The 17,502-nt window shown below is 35.4% G+C and overlaps 1 protein-coding gene and 1 pseudogene across 1 annotated transcript in view; one reads left to right on the top strand and one right to left on the bottom strand.

The window, feature by feature from the left end:
* Window positions 1-9,204, bottom strand: part of LOC107706577 (serine/threonine-protein phosphatase 6 regulatory ankyrin repeat subunit C-like) — a 51,296-nt gene extending 42,092 nt beyond the window's left edge. Inside the window, exons 1-2 of the mRNA XM_016510334.1 lie at window positions 9,063-9,204; window positions 7,116-7,217 (exon numbers count right to left, since the gene is read on the bottom strand). Of these exons, the coding sequence (XP_016365820.1) occupies window positions 7,116-7,217; window positions 9,063-9,197 (237 nt within the window). The 5' untranslated portion in view covers window positions 9,198-9,204. The remainder of the gene's footprint in view (window positions 1-7,115; window positions 7,218-9,062) is intronic.
* Window positions 9,205-10,750: 1,546 nt separating this feature from the next.
* Window positions 10,751-14,956, top strand: LOC107706579 (3-oxoacyl-[acyl-carrier-protein] synthase, mitochondrial-like; annotated as a pseudogene).
* Window positions 14,957-17,502: the final 2,546 nt, after the last annotated feature.

Here is a 17,502-nt window from a genome sequence, read left to right as displayed (position 1 = left end):
TTCTTGAGCAGCAAATCAGCATATTAAAATTATTTCTGAAAGATCATGTGACACTGAAGACTGGAGTAATGATGCTGAAAATTCAGATGCGCATCACAGGAATAAATTACATTTTACAATATATTCACACAGAAAACTTTTTTTTTTTTTTACATTTAAAAAAATAATTCTTAATTTTCATTGTATTTTTGATGAGCATAACAGACTTTCAAAAAACATTTTTTTTTTAATCTTACCAATCCCAAACTTTTGACCTGTAGTGTATATCTTTCTAAAGTTATGACTGTTTGAGAGTTATGAGAATATAGAGAAAAATAAAGAGTAAATCAAATGCAATGATACATTGCAGTGATCATCTCTGATACTGACATCAAAGTGTAAATGCTGTAATCAAGTCATGGATGACATTTAGTCCTATGCACTATTGACCTCACTGTCGGTTTCCACAGGAGTCTGTGTCTCAGACTGTGAAGTGGAAGACTATAATGCTTGTAGAGGTTATCCAAGGACATTTCACGACAGAAGCTTTGAGTCACTGACACAAATTAACTCCAACGGTTCAGTGAATCTCCTTTACACACAGGCACAGCTGGACAGACATTCCAGCAGGATCGCCAAGAGTTACCGAATGACCACAGATCTCGTAAGTTTGTAAGAAAAGGGGAAAAGGATGCAAGCAGTCACCACTTCATAGTTTGCACCCACATTACCACAGTTCAGCATTAATGTTGATTCGCTGGAACAGGCGGTTGGTGAATTCACATTTATTGTAAGTCATTTTTGGTATTGGAAATATCTGTGCCATCCTGTCTAAAGAGAAATGTTAACCAGGACTGCAATTTCAGCTGCTTACAGTAGGGAACATGCTAATGCTACTGTAACATTATAGTGTGGTGAACCACAAAGAAAACGACAGAAACACAACCGTTAGCACTATCGGCATAGACTATCATTGGTCTGAAACATTGTATCAAAAAACATCACCAAAATTCCAGAAATTTTCTGGAGACTTTGCATGGTAACTGAACTGTTGCAGAAGAAGTTTGGGCTTAGAAACACAGAGATACAAAAATTAAAAACAAAAAAAGGCTTATTTTAATAAAAATTTATTTGAGAAAGCATCTTTCTAGCTTGTCCATATGGAACATGGCAATACCAGGAAAAAAACACAAGAGGAAACAACTTTCATATGAATTTTACAAATTAACTTCAGTATTGATATTAAAGGGGTCATATGATGCTTTTTTAAAGATCATTATTTGGTGTAACAGAATATGTTGACATGCTTTAATGTTCAAAAAACACATTATTTTTCAAATACTGTACATTATTGTAGGTCCTCTATGCCCCGCCTCTCTCAAACGCTTCGTTTTCTACAAAGTCCCTCCTTCCGACAAGCGCAGTCTGCTCTGATTGGCCAGCTGACCCAGTACATTGTGATTGGCCGAACACCAAAAACCGGTGAAATATCGGGTGGTGTGTACTTCCGAATGTCCAGCAATTCGTCTCTGGTGAAACTGATTGCAGGGATATAACTAAAGACAGGACAAACTAACAAAAACATAAAAACAACTGCGGAGCACGCCACGGAGGCAGCCATCAGCGTCGGCGCCATCTCTCAGAAGCACAATGAACAAAACATCTAAATGATACAGTTAGTGTAATAATTTTTATTGACCACCAGATGGCGGAGTAGAGCACTGTGTCAAAAGCTTCGAAGCATCAATGCAGTTTGTTGTAAAAGCCTCACTGCTGTTCTCAGTGCCGCCAAAATAAAAAGTCCATGCGCTGTCAAAATAAAAGATGCCTCAAACGCATCGGCCAATGCCGATATTTGAAAAATGCCAAATATCAGCCGTGGCGATATATTGGTCGACCACTAATATTAAATCTAGTGAACGGCCTACACAGCTAGGGCTGTGATGATAGCAGATTTTTTAATGGAACAACTACCGTCGGTGGCGCAGTGTTGTTATATTTATGACGTACTGACACAAAGTTCAAATGTCCTGTAGATAGACTCAACCTGTTGTGTTGCGACGGTGTAGACACGGCTCACTGTTCCACACCAAGCAGGCGGACACGTTAACTCCTGGTTTGCACGCTCTCTCTGTGGAACAGGAATCGCGGCGTATGTTTCCACATTTCTTGTTAGCATCTTCCATTTACCGCTGTCTCGTTTGTATTTGGCCAGTTTAGAGAAAGACTCACCAATACAAACCAAATAAATATCAAAGAAATAATACAGTTAAATAAGAAAATAGCCTTAAATAAGAACATTAAATACACCCTGTCTACACCGGACACGAGCGGCGTGGCACGACACGACAAAATAGGCTATAGAACCCATTATAATCAGTGATGTTGTCTACACTGGATGCGGCGTGACATGACACGACAAATCCCAGACAGTAAACTGATGCCTCGTCCTATTTATGACGTACTGACACAAAGTTCAAATGTCCTGTAGATAGACTCAACCTGTTGTGTTGCGACGGTGTAGACACGGCTCACTGTTCCACACCAAGCAGGCGGACACGTTAACTCCTGGTTTGCACGCTCTCTCTGTGGAACAGGAATCGCGGCGTATGTTTCCACATTTCTTGTTAGCATCTTCCATTTACCGCTGTCTCGTTTGTATTTGGCCAGTTTAGAGAAAGACTCACCAATACAAACCTGACCAGCCGGGCGTTTGCGATCATGGGAACTTGAAGACTCTTGTATGAACGCGGATGGGTGACATGAATGGAGATGGCTCCAGATCGGTGATGTATTATTTGGTTTCCAACAAGGTTCATCGCTCAACATGAAATTAATTTGCTGAATGCAGAATAAACTGTATTTTCCTGCGCTCAAACCTGCCAATCTAAAGCATGATCTAAAGGAAACGCCATATGGCACATGGTTATTACACTTGTATACAAAGCTGTGTATTATGTTTGTTATAGAGTGTGTGACCTCACGTGCACTACCACCGGTGGCGAGGTTGTCACAGCGACAGTCACAGCCCTATACACAGCATTTTAGGGCATAATTGGTACAATCCTGACACAAAAGATCAACTTTAAATTCCCTCTATATATATCTTTTGAACTTTCTATTCATCAAAGAATCCTGAATAAAATATATCACGGTTTCCACAAAAATATGAAGCAGCACAACTGTTTTAAACATTGATAATAATAATAAATGTTTCTTGAGCAGCAAATCAGCATATCAGAATGATTTCTGAAGGACCATGTGACACTGAAGACTGGAGTAATGATGATTCAGCTTTGATCACAGAAATAAATTACATTTTAAAATATATTACAATAGAAAACAGTTATTTGAAATGGTAATAGTTCACAATTTTAGCCTACTGCTTTTACTGAATTGTTTAGCCTCATGTGTGCTTCACACAAGGACTTGCTGTCTGCAACAAGTAGAGTGTTTCAAATCAATTGAGCTTCCAGTTCAGTTGATGACTTAGAAGGCAGCTGCCCATGTAGACACTAGACAGTATGGAGGTTCACTAGGTTTTAGAACACAGCCTGCGACTGACCTTTGTGTCTAAGCAACTTCATTAGTCGACGCCAAACTTGCAGGAACTAGGACAATTATGTCAAATGGAACATGAATAAAGACGTAATTTGGAGAATATTGCTTTAATAATGTACCTCATACTTTCCTTGACGTCCAAATGCAGACAGTAAAGAATCTCCTTTGTTCACTAATCTTCCCTGGTTTAAACCACAGCGTGCCAAAGACACCGGATCCCAGCTCTCCGCACCTGAAAAAGGCTATGCGCGCTTCTCCAAACCCCTAAACGTCATGAACACACGGTAAAGAGCATTCCAGATACGTCCAAAGATGGATGGAAGATATTACGCAGAGGAATTTTTTAGTGAATCACTTCTAGTCCCAGTGAGGTTTCCACTACTAAACTTCTGCACATTTTGAACCAACCGGTTTTGATAGATAACTGGCAAGCGACTGAAAGATCCCACATCCCATGAGTTATTGATTCAAGCATCATTCACCACACGGTGTCCAAAACTAGTATTCACATCAGCAGAAATCTATAGGGTAATTCAATACATGCGATGGGAAACAGGAGCTGGGCTGAATCCAGACCTCATGGGTTTTGGAGAACCTCGAGTACAGACAAACAACTCGTCATAACTCATTTCCACTCGTCCCCTGAAACAAAAGTGATGGACGGCGAAAGGTACCAGTGAGCTACGAAACAAAACAACATAAAATTAAAATGCAGCTCAGCAAAGTGCCAAAAAGCACAAAACTAAAAAACATGCTGAGTGGAAACAACATTTCAGCCAAACGACACTATGAAAACACCTAGAAATCACTCACTATTCATCCACGACATTCTAGCAACTTTACACAGAAATAAATACATTTAAAAATGTATTTATTATTGACCCACACGGTAAAAACACCGTGTTTTTTTTTTTTTAGTTGTACATAAAACAAAGATTACTGAAATACATTTTACAAGTAAATACTATTTAATTATTTTTATTTCAAAATTTCATGTTTAATTCAATAATAATAAAATGATTAATACTTTTTAAAAAGAAATATTACAGTTTTGTCCATGTTTTAATTTAACAGTTAACCTCTTTTATGCAGCATTTTGTTTTCTAAAAAATTAACATCATTGCTATTTTCATCTGATTACATTTTAAGATGAATTAAATCACAGTTTTATGACTTTATTTGATTACATCACTGTTTTTGACATATTTATACCTAAAAATAAATTATACACTGTACTTTTTTGTACAGTTGTAACTTACTACTGCAATACACTTACCAAGAAAATGATATCTCAGTCTTTCTACTTCAAAATTTCACATTTAATTCAATGTGTTACTTACTATTTCTTTGTAATTATTTATGAAATTTACTAGCAATTTCTAAGTGAAAAAAGTTGAAAGTAAATCTTACACCACATTTTCTTTACTGCATTTTCCCTTTGAATATGCAGAAATATAGCTTGTAAAAGTCACCACAGATGAGGACCAACAAGTCAAAACACCCAACAAGAATTAAACTAACCACAGTCCAACCATGAGAAAAAGTTCTCACTGTGACACTCACAGTCACAACATACTGCATTACTTCACAGTAATATCTCACAGATTCACCACTCAGGTTTATCATCACTTCTTCAATTACATTTGCTTCTGAGCTGAAACGTTCTTATCTCAATAGGAAATGAGATGTATTCAAATGATACCAATCGTTTCTCCTAGACAGCAATGAAAATCAATTTGAGAACAAATGGAAACTTTGCTCAAGCTCTCTCCTTATAGAAAGACTTTTCAGGAAAAAAAAAACCTAAACGTCTCAAACTGAGATCTCAGTCGACCTTAAACACTTCTCATCAAATTTTTCCAAGACCAAATGATCTGAGCTGCAATCCACAATTGTTTTTAAACTAATAGTATAGCTTTTGCTCATAATAAGACAAGGAATGTGTGCTATAAAACGAATAAAATAAAACACTACCATTCAAAGTTTTTGGATTGGAAAATTTTAAAGAAGTTTCTTCTGCTCACCAAGGCAGCATTTATTTGTTCAAAAAAATAGTAAAAACGGTAATATTGTGAAATATTATTATAATTTAAAATAGTTGCTTTCTAAGTGAATATACAAATCTTTTGTGACATTATAAATGTCTTTACTGTCACTTTTGATCAATTTAACATCTCCTTGCTGAATAACAGTATTAATTTCTCTATATATACACTCACATACATGAAAAAGCTGATGTTTTTGGAAGAGCAGCACATGTTGAACAGGAGGACAGATTTGCTGTAAAACTCTCTCGCCCGCCCACTCACTCACTCACTCACTCACTCACTCAAATGTCCTATTCCAAGTTTCGTCACCTCTTTATTTTTCCTGTCAGATTCAGCCAACTGCTCACAGTTGATCCGAGCTGCACTTTTAAACACCCACAGAGTGACAATTACTCCCGAGGCGTCCACTGAGCTGTAAAACTCAGATATTGACACCTACATACTGTAGTACAGCTAAAACATTACACGCTTTATGTGTCAGATTTCATGACCGCATAAAAAATTAATAAGACAATAAATTGGGATTTGAGCAAACACCTAAAATGAGGAAAAGGAATAGTTCCCCCAAAAATGTGGAACTGCTGAAAATGTCCTCATCCTCAGGTCATCCAAAATGTAGATGAGTTTGTTTCTTCATCAGATTTGGAGAAATGTAGCATTACATCACTTGGCAATGGATGCTCTGCAGTGAATGGGTGCCGTCAGAATTAGAGTCCAAACAGCTGATAAAAACATCACAATATTCCACACAAATCCAGTTAATGTATTAACATCTTGTGAAGCAAAAAGCTGCATGTTTGTAAGAAACAAACTAACTTCAAACCGTTGTCTCCAGCTAAAACAGTCCATAATAACACTTCCTCCAATGAAAAGTCCATCTCCTGTTGACTCTTACATCAAAATCCATCCATATATTTGTTTAGAACCGTTTTGTAAACAGCGCTTGATCTGTGCATATTTCTCTCCTGATTCAGAGACGACTTTTTCACCGGAGGAAGCGTTATTATGAATATAAGACTCGTATTTTAGCTGGAAGCAAACAGTTTGAAGTTAATGATGGATTTGTTTTTTACAAACATGCAACTTTTTGCTTCACAAGACATTCATTGATGGACTGGAGTGGTGTGGATTACTTATAGATTATTGTGATGTTTTTATCAGCTGTTTGGACTCTCATTCTGACGGCACCCATTCACTGCAGAGGTGAGCAAGTGATGTAATTTCTCCAGATCTCTTTAGATGATGAAACAAGCTCATGTACATTTTGGACGGCCTGAGAGTGAGTACAACTTCAGCTAATTTTCTTTCTTGGGTGACCTTTTCACATAGCAAACACCCTAACAGCTTCGCTTCAGAAAATCTAGTGCTACTTAATAACTTCAAAACCACTGAACCGTTTCCATTAAAAGCTTAATTGCCTGCTACTAATGAACAACATCTGCGTTGAGTGGCGTGTTCTGGTTTTGTCTCAGAGGAGTGGGAGTTATTTAAGTTAAGACATGATTCCAGACGATGGGAAACTCCTACCTTCGTTTTGTCACTTGGATTGACCCCCAGTTCCAGCAACCTGTCAACGATAGACAGACGGCTCTCTCGCACCGCGACCATCAGGAGGCTCAAGCCAGACTCCTGCGGGAGAACAAGGGAACATAGTCAATATTTCACCGCGGAGAGAAATGATTCAGTACTGCGCTTATATTCACAGCTGAAGTGTTTGGAATTCACAAGAGGGAAATCAATATAAATGTTGAACAGCTTCAACATAAAAATACAAAAAATATTCTTCAAGGTTTTTTTTTAATACAGCATCTTCAACACTGCATAAGCACACAGCTGTACTGATTTTAGGAACCTTTTTGTTTTGCTAAAACACATTACACAGATCCATTGTTTGTGACAAGTTATCTGAAAGTCTGTATTACCACAATACAACTTCAGACAGTACAAGTATTTTATTTTTATTTTTTTTTTAAATGGTATATAATTACAGTAGTTTCATAATACACACCAGTTATGGTAAATATATTGGTTTGTATTATAAAACAGTAAACACCAGAAAATTAAATATGCAACACATGCATACACATACATACAATAAATGTTTATTGACTGAACATTCCTTTGACTTGAAGAAATAAAAAAATAATAATAAATAAACAAATAAATAAATAAATTGAAAAAGACTTCAAATGTAATTAGACTAATTAAAACAATAAATAAATTACTAAACATTTGTGTGTATGCATATATAAACACAATAAATGCTTATGAATTTAATATATTTTAATTAGTTTAATTTTACAGTAATTCTTTATATATGATGTATTTAATATATTTTAATAATTCAAAATTATTAACAATACTTTTTTCTAGTTTAATTTTAATACTAGACTAATATATAGACTAATTAAAATTTATTAAATAAATTAAACGTTCATTTTATTAATACACATTTTTATTAATAGACACACACACACACACACATATATATATTAGTGCTGTCAAACGATTAATCGCGATTAATCGCATCCAAAATAAAAGTTTTTGTTTACATAATATACAGTATGTGTACTGTGTATATTTATTATGTATATATAAAGACACACACATACAGCATGTTTTGAAAATATTTACATGTATATATTTATATTACATATAAATATACTAAACAAGGCTCGAAATTGCGACCATTTTGGTCGCATATGCTCCCGAAATTTAATCTGTGCGACCTCAAAATATATTTGGGAGCATTTGTGCGAGTGCATATAATTGTTGTCGTGCGACCTGTTTTAATTTCTCTAAAAACGTTCAGCGTATGTGCCTTCAGTTAAGAATGTAAGGATAAAATCTGTTAATATATAATTTGTAGTTGTGGTGCTCCTAAATTTTTGGTGAGTGCTCCTACATTTTTGCTGGTGCTCCTAACTTTTTGAAGTTGGGAGCACTAGTGCTACCAAGTAAAAAAGTTAATTTCGAGCCCTGCTAAATATATAAACGTAACATATTTTTCCTAAATATATACATGCATGTGTGTGTATTTATATATACATAATAAATATACACAGTACACACACATATACTATGTAAACAAAAACTTTTATTTTGGATGCGATTAATCGCGATTAAACATTTGACGACAGTAATATATATACACACACACACACACACACACAATAAACGTTATTAATTTAATATAGTTCAATTAATCTAGTTTAATTTTATACACACAATAAATATTTATTAAAATAACAACAAATTTAATTAAATACTTTTAAAATGTAAAATTTGAATTCTTTTATATTTATTTTTTTACTCCGTGTAACGTTAGTTCGTATAATACTGCACTCTAAAATATTCTATAATACAGTCATAATAAATTATGATGAATTCAAACATCAATATTTTATTTTTTTCCATAACTCAACTCTCCTTTTAAACATGCAATAAAAAGCACCTTCAGTAAGTGCATCTCACCTCGTCGAGCTGGAGGATCTCCGGATCTCCTTTCTCCAGCGTCTTGATCTTCTGTTCCAGTGCCATCCATTCTCCCCTGAGGGCCAGAGGCATCAGGCGCTGAGGGGTCCCGGGCACACAGGAGCTTTCTGACATTATACAAGACCACAAAATAACCTCACAGGAACCAAACCATACGCGTCTGTCAACACCATAACAAAAGCACGTTCGTTTAAAAGACTAAACGCAGGCAGATCCGCTGCAGGTGCGGGTCTAACGGTTCCTCCCTCTTGGTAGGAGGTATAAAGCGAACATTCCTCCGTTAAAGTTTGCAAACTCCGCCTTCTGTTCCTCCTGTTACCCTGGATTCAACAAAAAAGACCATTGAAACAAGCCCACAGAAAAGCGACAGAACAGTAAGAGCTCAAGCTGCCGAAAACAGCCATTCAGCTCGACTTTACTGCTGCTGTTGTCGTTTACCTCAGAATCAACATCGACGTTTTTAATGCTAAAATATAATTAGTTAATCTCTATTTACGGGTAAAATCAGGTCCATCTGCATGGAAATGTGTTTTCGCTTGACCACATAACGTTTATTTTGTCTAGCATGGTAAATTTAACAAAATAAATATAAGGTATTTTAGACAAAGTAACCCCGCGTTCGTTTTTGAACTGAACAACAGACGCCGCGCTCGCGAGCGGCGCCACGTGACCAATCAGAGATTACTTTATTAAAATCTAATCAAAGAAAGGATTTTACTCACGTTTTTAGTTTTCATACTATATGTAGAAATTAATATATATTTCTTTATTTTTATTTCGGACGTTTTCGCACGCTACATTATTCGGCAACCGCGTACGCTTCTCGCGTAACGTTACGTGAAAAAGCACCTGTAACGTTACGCAAAAATCAACGCAAGCCCATGAACCAGTAGCAGGCTAAATGCATGGTTGTCACTGATCTCGAGGCTAAATGTATTACGAGTCAGTTTTATCATTACGTTGTTAACATTATTGTCTCTTTAAAAGTGTTGTTGCAAAATGTTAGTGCACGGAATAAGTACTACAAATGAATAAAAATGGTAAGTACGTACATTTTTGCTGTTCTCATTGCATTTACACGGCTTTAACCAGTAGATGTCCTCAGCCTACTGGGTTTCCATTGGCCTCGCTTCTCCCAGCACTGCTTACATTTCCTCAACCTGTTATTAATAACAGGACTGCTCATTTTTATAATTTCATAATATAGATAATCTAATAAAATACATTATTATTCCTATTATTATGAGTCACATTAATATTAATATTTAGTCATTTGGATAAGAATACGCAAATCGCGATTTCTGATCCATCAAACGAGGACTTTTAGCACAAAATCTGGAGACTTTTATTATAGAAATCACCATGATATATATATGTGTATATGGTTAATTTGTGTTTTCACTATTCACTCAAATGTTGTTGTTATTATTAAACAATTGTATTAAATTAAAAAAAAAATTGATAAAAGAAACTTTTTCTTGTTGTTTTATCATGATTTTCTTTACTATGATATATGGCATGAAATTAAGACTGCAGCAATAGTAATGAACTACTTCTATTTTTCATAATTTTTTGCAGTGAAGGTCTGATGTGGCCTCAGTCTTCTCAGCACAGGTTGGCCACAATGTCTCTGAGATGCTGTCAGAAGATGTTACTGAGACTCTATTAGAAATCACCATGAACCGGAAGTCAGACACTGTCTGTCTCTGGTCTGTTTACTTAAGCCGCTGCTGAATCCGCTTGATTACAAGTGCGTATTTGAGTTTAATTACTTGTTAGTTATAATTCTGTGTGAAATTTATTTCAGTTAATTAAGTGGATAGATGTCAATTCATGCATTACAATATTCAGTGCATAATGCTGAGTGAATGGAGCTTGATAGTGTGATATTATCTTTCAAGGTTATTCTTTGTTTGAAAGCATAGTCAACATTTTAAAAACGTATTTTTTTAAGTACAGTTTAATATATACCTAATTAAATATATAGCTAATATATACCTTTTAATGTATAATTGATCTTAATAAAGATATCTGGGTAGTTGACATTTCAATCAGTGACAACTGAGCCAAAATGACGATATTTATTATCACATCTATTATATCTAAACCTATTTAAACGGCATATATATACAATTTTAGCATAATTTCTATTTTTTTTCATAAATCTTTGATGTGCTTTAAATCTATGCATCTATAATGTTAATGCATTACAATTTTCATGCTTTGTTGCAACACGGCATTTAGAGATAGTTTTAGATGATATTATAATACGTATGCTAATAAAGATATGATAGATATTATAATATGATAGCATGTCAGATGGCATGTCATGTCAGGCTCTGTTGTTATATTTTTATATATATATATATATATCTCAAATGTTGTTATTATTAAACAATTGTATTAAATTAAAAAAAAAATTGATAAAAGAAACTTTTTCTTGTTGTTTTATCATGATTTTCTTTACTATGATATATGGCATGAAATTAAGACTGCAGCAATAGTAATGAACTACTTCTATTTTTCATAATTTTTTGCAGTGAAGGTCTGATGTGGCCTCAGTCTTCTCAGCACAGGTTGGCCACAATGTCTCTGAGATGCTGTCAGAAGATGTTACTGAGACTCTATGGTGGCTCTCCGTCCACCGTGAAGAGCTGCATGTGTTTGAGACGCTACACTAGAGCAGCTCAGAGTCACAGGAGGGTGGTGATCACCGGCATCGGGCTCGTTTCTCCCCTCGGGACAGGAAGTGCTCTGCCTTGGCAGCGTCTGATTGGTGGAGAAAGCGGTTTGGTTGCTCTGGACCCAGAAGAGTATAAGACCGTCCCCTGTAAGGTGGCGGCCCGTGTGCCGCGAGGAGATAAACATGGTGCTCGCCGGCGGGACGGAGGCCTGCATCAGTCCGCTGTCCATCGCCGGGTTCGCTCGCGCTCGGGCCCTCAGCACCAACTGGAACCAGGAGCCCAGACTCGCCTCGCGCCCGTTTCATCCAGACAGAGAGGGGTTTGTGATGGGAGAAGGGGCGGCCGTGCTCGTTTTAGAGGAGTACAGACATGCAGAGAAGAGGGGTGCGCGGGTGTACGCAGAGGTGCTGGGATATGGGCTCTCTGGAGACGCCAGCCACATCACGGCTCCAACCGCAGATGGAGACGGAGCCTTTCGGTAAAACTGTTTTACCCAATAGCATAGAAAATAAACACAACTATTTTGATTGCAACGTAACACAGCACAAATGATATACAACCTTATTTGAAGACCGATAGGGTTATTATCTAAAACTAGAACCATAAAAATACATTTTCATTTCTTGAAATAAAACAAATGGTAACCGAAATCAAATATAATAAACTTTAACTTATTTTATTTTATTAGCTTAAGTTGAAATACTAAAACAACTAAGACTAAATAATAAACTAAAACTAATAAAGAAAATTAATACTATATATATATATATATATATATATGTCATAGATTTAGACAAAAAAAACTAATAAAATGTCAAAATGACAAAATTACTAAAATTAAAGCAAAAACAGTAAATGCTAACATAAAATCTAATTCAATATTTTAAGAAAAAATATAATTAGGTATCAATGATACTAAACTTAAACTGATGATAGGAAAAAATATTAAACAGAAAAGAAAAAAAGCACATAGTTCAAAGAGTACTTTGTATATTTGTTGGGGGGGAAGTAATGTGCAAAGTTGATTGATCATAAATGAAAATTTTTAAAAACAGAATTTCTACATTTAATTTTCTTTAAAGGGGTCATATGATGCGATTTCAAGTTTTCCTCTTTGGAGTGTTACAAGCTGATTGTGCATAGATAAGATCCCTGAAGTTGCAAAGACTAAAGTCTCAAACCCAAAGAGATATTCTTTATCAAAGTTAAGACTCTGCCACGCCCCCCTAAAACGGCTCGTTCTAACACGCCCCCACATATCTACCTCACTATGTGGAAATATTAGCTTTGAAAGATGAAGCTCGCGATTATGGTAAGGGGCGTTACATTTCAGACAAGTGCTTGCGGTTTTCGGCCAATCACAATGCACTGGGTCAGTTGGCCAATCAGAGCAGACTGCGCTTGTCGGAAGGAGGGACTTTGTAGAAAACTAAGCGTTTGAGAGAGGCGGGGCATAGAGGACCTACAATAATGTACAGTATTTTAAAAATAATGTGTTTTTTGAACATTAAAGCATGTCAACATATTCTGTTACACCAAATACACAAAATAATGATTTTAAAAAAGCATCATATGACCCCTTTAATATATACTTAAAGTTAAAGTACTTTTTAATGGAATTATTAAATTATGGAATAGAATAAATTATAGAATATGCAATTATAGATTATAGTTTATCAAAAGATTAAAAAAAACAGATCAAATACATAAAAAGTTTAAGAGACTGTTTGTACAGAATAAAATAATGACATGCAGCCCTTTACATACACTTATTAGTATACAAATAAACACTTTTTTCGTAACCTAGACTTTTTTTTATTGCAACATAACAGAAATCATATATAACATTGTTTGGTAACAGGCATTACAGAACATTATATATTAATCCGAAAAGAAAAAAACAAAAACATGGATAGTATAAATATAAGACACAGTTTAAAGAGGTTCCACATACTTTTGCTATTTTTTAAAAAGTACTGTGCATTTTGATTCATCAGAAATAAAATATTTTCACATTTGGTATTACATTTAATTTTATTTTAATGCATACTTAATTTTAGGGGTTTATTAAATATATGTAGGCAGTTGACTTTTCTAACGACATTTCAAAACGTGCTAGATTCCCCTTTCTGTCAAACATATTTTATTGGACCGTCTCGCTTTTAATGCATGTAGAAAACTCTTTTATGAAGTGAACTCACTTAAAGAGTTATTTAGTATAATTTTGGCAGAAAAAGTTTTAGAATTTTTATCATGTTAATGTAAAAAATCTTGTGTAATATAACTGTTTGCTGGTTTTTATTGTATTTGTTATGCTTGTATTTTTTTTTGCCATGAAAATAACCTAAGAGATGCTGACATGGCATTAAATAAAAACATACTACTGCTACTATTTCAAATGCTTAGATATAATTGCAGGGATCATCCAGTAGTGAATTATGCAGCTTCTCCTGCTGTGTTTCAGGTGCATGTCTGCTGCTCTCCGTGGTGCTGGAGTGTCTCCTTCAGACGTGACGTATGTCAATGCCCACGCCACCTCCACGCCGCTCGGAGACGCCGCGGAGAACGCCGCTATTAAGAGACTGTTTGAGCAGCATGCGTACTCACTGGCCGTGTCCTCCACTAAAGGAGCGAGCGGCCATCTGCTGGGAGCCGCCGGAGCGCTGGAGGCCGCCTTCACTGCCCTCGCCTGTCACCACAGCATCCTGCCGCCCACCCTCAACCTGGACCGCACCGAGCCAGAGTTTGACCTGAACTATGTGCCCTGCACAGCGCAGACCTGGAGCTCCAGCGGACGCAGAGTCGCTCTCACCAACTCATTCGGCTTCGGGGGAACAAACGCTTCTCTGTGTCTCGCGAGCGTGTGATCACTGTAATGCAGATGGATGATTTCGGTTCAAATCCACTGGTATTTCATTATGTAACTTTAAAGTCGACATGAAGTGGAAGTTGCAATAGTCTTTTCTTCCCTATTGTGACGTTTATTGTATTGGAGTGAAACTGATTCTGGAACGAGAGTGAGTGTAGGACGGGATTTGGTCCATGGGGAATTGATTGGATGGTTGTGGTTTGCTATTGGTGGATCGCATGCGAGTGACCGGTTGATGCCACCCTTGCAACAGTTAACAGAAGAGATGTCATTGAAGAGGGAGGGGAAGGTATTATGATTAAAGATTATAAGGACAAATTATTATTATTTTTTTTTTTTTAAGTAAGAATTGTCCGTTTTGATTGCATGGTGACTTTAAATGTAATACATTATGTTTGGCCGTCAGGTTTACTTTGCTATGCCCTTACATTTATATCTTCTCAACCATGAAAAAACATAATTATATGATATATATGTAAAATTATATGTGGATTAATGCACTTCAAATGTCTGATAAATTTAATTTACATGTGATTTTGCTAAATAAGTGTTCAAGGACTTATAATGCAAACCCTCACAGGGCAAAAGCCTATTATTAAAACATATAATCATTTTTTTATCAGCAGTTAAAGTTTGTGTTGTAATCTCAATAAAAAGGAAGTCTATTTTTTTTAAGACCAAAAAGATTTGTTTTGCATTGTGACCAGTTTGGTATCCTTTGTAATGTGAGCATTTAATTGTAATATATTGTAAATATATATTTCTAATTAAAGATTATGCAGTATGGTAATGAGAATTTAGTCATGGAACCAGAATTCCAAGTCTTCATTTTAATTGTCTTTATGCATAAATACGTTTTTTCCCTTTTAATTATGCATAATCATATAGGATTATACCGTTTTGCTCAGATGTTTATGTATGGTTTATCATTAATCATAAAAGTAACAAAAGTACTTAGATCATAAATATTGATTTTTTTATTTTTATTAAGTACAACCTTGATCAAGCCAATTGCCATAAAATATTAACATGTTAAATTATTTAATTTATACAAATGCATCCATAGGCATAATCTTTTGTTGTAGTTATTATTTTGTCATTTTAAAAATATATATAAATCATCTTAGAGATTTTGCCAGGGCTATGTAAGAATGTATGTTATACTGTATATGCATTATCTTATATCCAATATCTTCTATTTATTTTAGTATATGTAAATGAATAATGTTTACTCTTGCTCTGTGTTACCTGGACCGAAAAATTCATGTTTATTTGTCAGCAAAAGTCCTGACAAATAAACATTGGTACTGATGTGTGATACCACAATGCAACACAAAGCGGGTTGAAAATCAGATAAGTTACACTTTAAATCAGCATTTTGAAGAAGCTAGGTTATTTGTGCAAAACAAATGATTATTATTTTGGCTTGCACTGTTGAACTACATAAAGGAAACAAATGTTTATAATAATATAAACATCACATATTACTAATTGCTCTGCAATAACAGTGGGACACGGGGCAGATGAGTCCTCTGCACAATCTAACTTTGCTGCAGCATGCACTGCTAATTCATCTGGCCAGAGGAGAACTGGCCCCCCCACCTGAGCCTGGTTTCTCCAAAGGTTTTTTTCTCCATTCTGTCACCGATGGTTCCTTGCCGCTGTCGCCTCTGGCTTGCTTAGTTGGGGACACTTCATTTCCAGCGATATCGTCGACTTGATTGCACAGAGACTATTTAAACTGAACTGAGCTGGATGATGACATCACTGAATTCAATGATGAACTGCCTTTAACTGAAAATTGATTGTTTACTATTGTCCTTTTGCATTATTGACACACTATTTTCCTATTTGATACAGTAAAGCTGCTTTGACACAATCTGTATTGTTAAAAGCTCTATATAAATAAAGGTGATGACTTGACTAGATATAAAATCTTTCAGTATGGAGAAGCTTAATGGTTGTTGTACAAATTAACTTTGGTATAGACGGCTTAAAGCCAATAGTATGTTTGAAAGCAACATACAATACATTAAATATCATTCTGCCATTATGTGTGTATGTAAACTTAACTAAATTCAGTAAGCAAACATATCATTATTGTAAAAATGTACTGTGCCATGGAAATAGGCTATTGTGACTTTTGGCACATACTGTAGCATGTTAATAATGACCATTTTTGTTTTGTAACACAAAACAAAGTCAACAAATCCATTCGTAGAAATGAGTATGTCTTTATTCAGATGGTGTAATTATGTTAAGGTAAACCATGTAGCTGCACAATTTTTGCATCCAGTTTCACTTTGACATTTAATTCCAAAATATGAAAGAAAAAAAAACACAAAAAACATTGTGTTTTTACCTTTAAAGGGATAGTTCACCCAAAAATGATAATTCTGTCATTAATTACTCACCCTCACATCGTTCCAAAACCGTAAGACCTTCATTCATTTTCAGAACACAATTTATTAAGCTATTTTTAATGAAATCCAAGAGCTTTCAAACCCTCCATAGACAGCAATGTAACTAAAATGTTCCCAGGCCCAGAAACATAGTAAGGAGGACGATTGTTAAAATAGTCCATATGACATCAGTGGTTCATCCGTAATTTTATAAAGCTACGAGAATATTTTTGTGTGCAAAGAAAACAAAAATAACAACGTTATTCAACAATTTCTTCTACTCCATGTCACTGTCCGCCGACCCTTTAAACTATGTAATTATAACAAATTTCAAAAACTGCCAAATTCGGAGAAAAAAAATGTAATATTAAGGACGTGTCCACCAAAGGACCGAGGATAGTTTTTCAATTGTTTTCAAAGGGACCGCCACATATTTGAAAATGGCTGCAGCATGGCCAGGCAAT

The sequence above is a fragment of the Sinocyclocheilus rhinocerous genome, unplaced genomic scaffold (assembly GCF_001515625.1).
Source record: "Sinocyclocheilus rhinocerous isolate Xijiao unplaced genomic scaffold, SAMN03320098_v1.1 scaffold775, whole genome shotgun sequence".
In the NCBI taxonomy this organism is placed as follows: domain Eukaryota; kingdom Metazoa; phylum Chordata; class Actinopteri; order Cypriniformes; family Cyprinidae; genus Sinocyclocheilus; species Sinocyclocheilus rhinocerous.
This window is presented reverse-complemented; position numbering and strand designations above follow the sequence as displayed.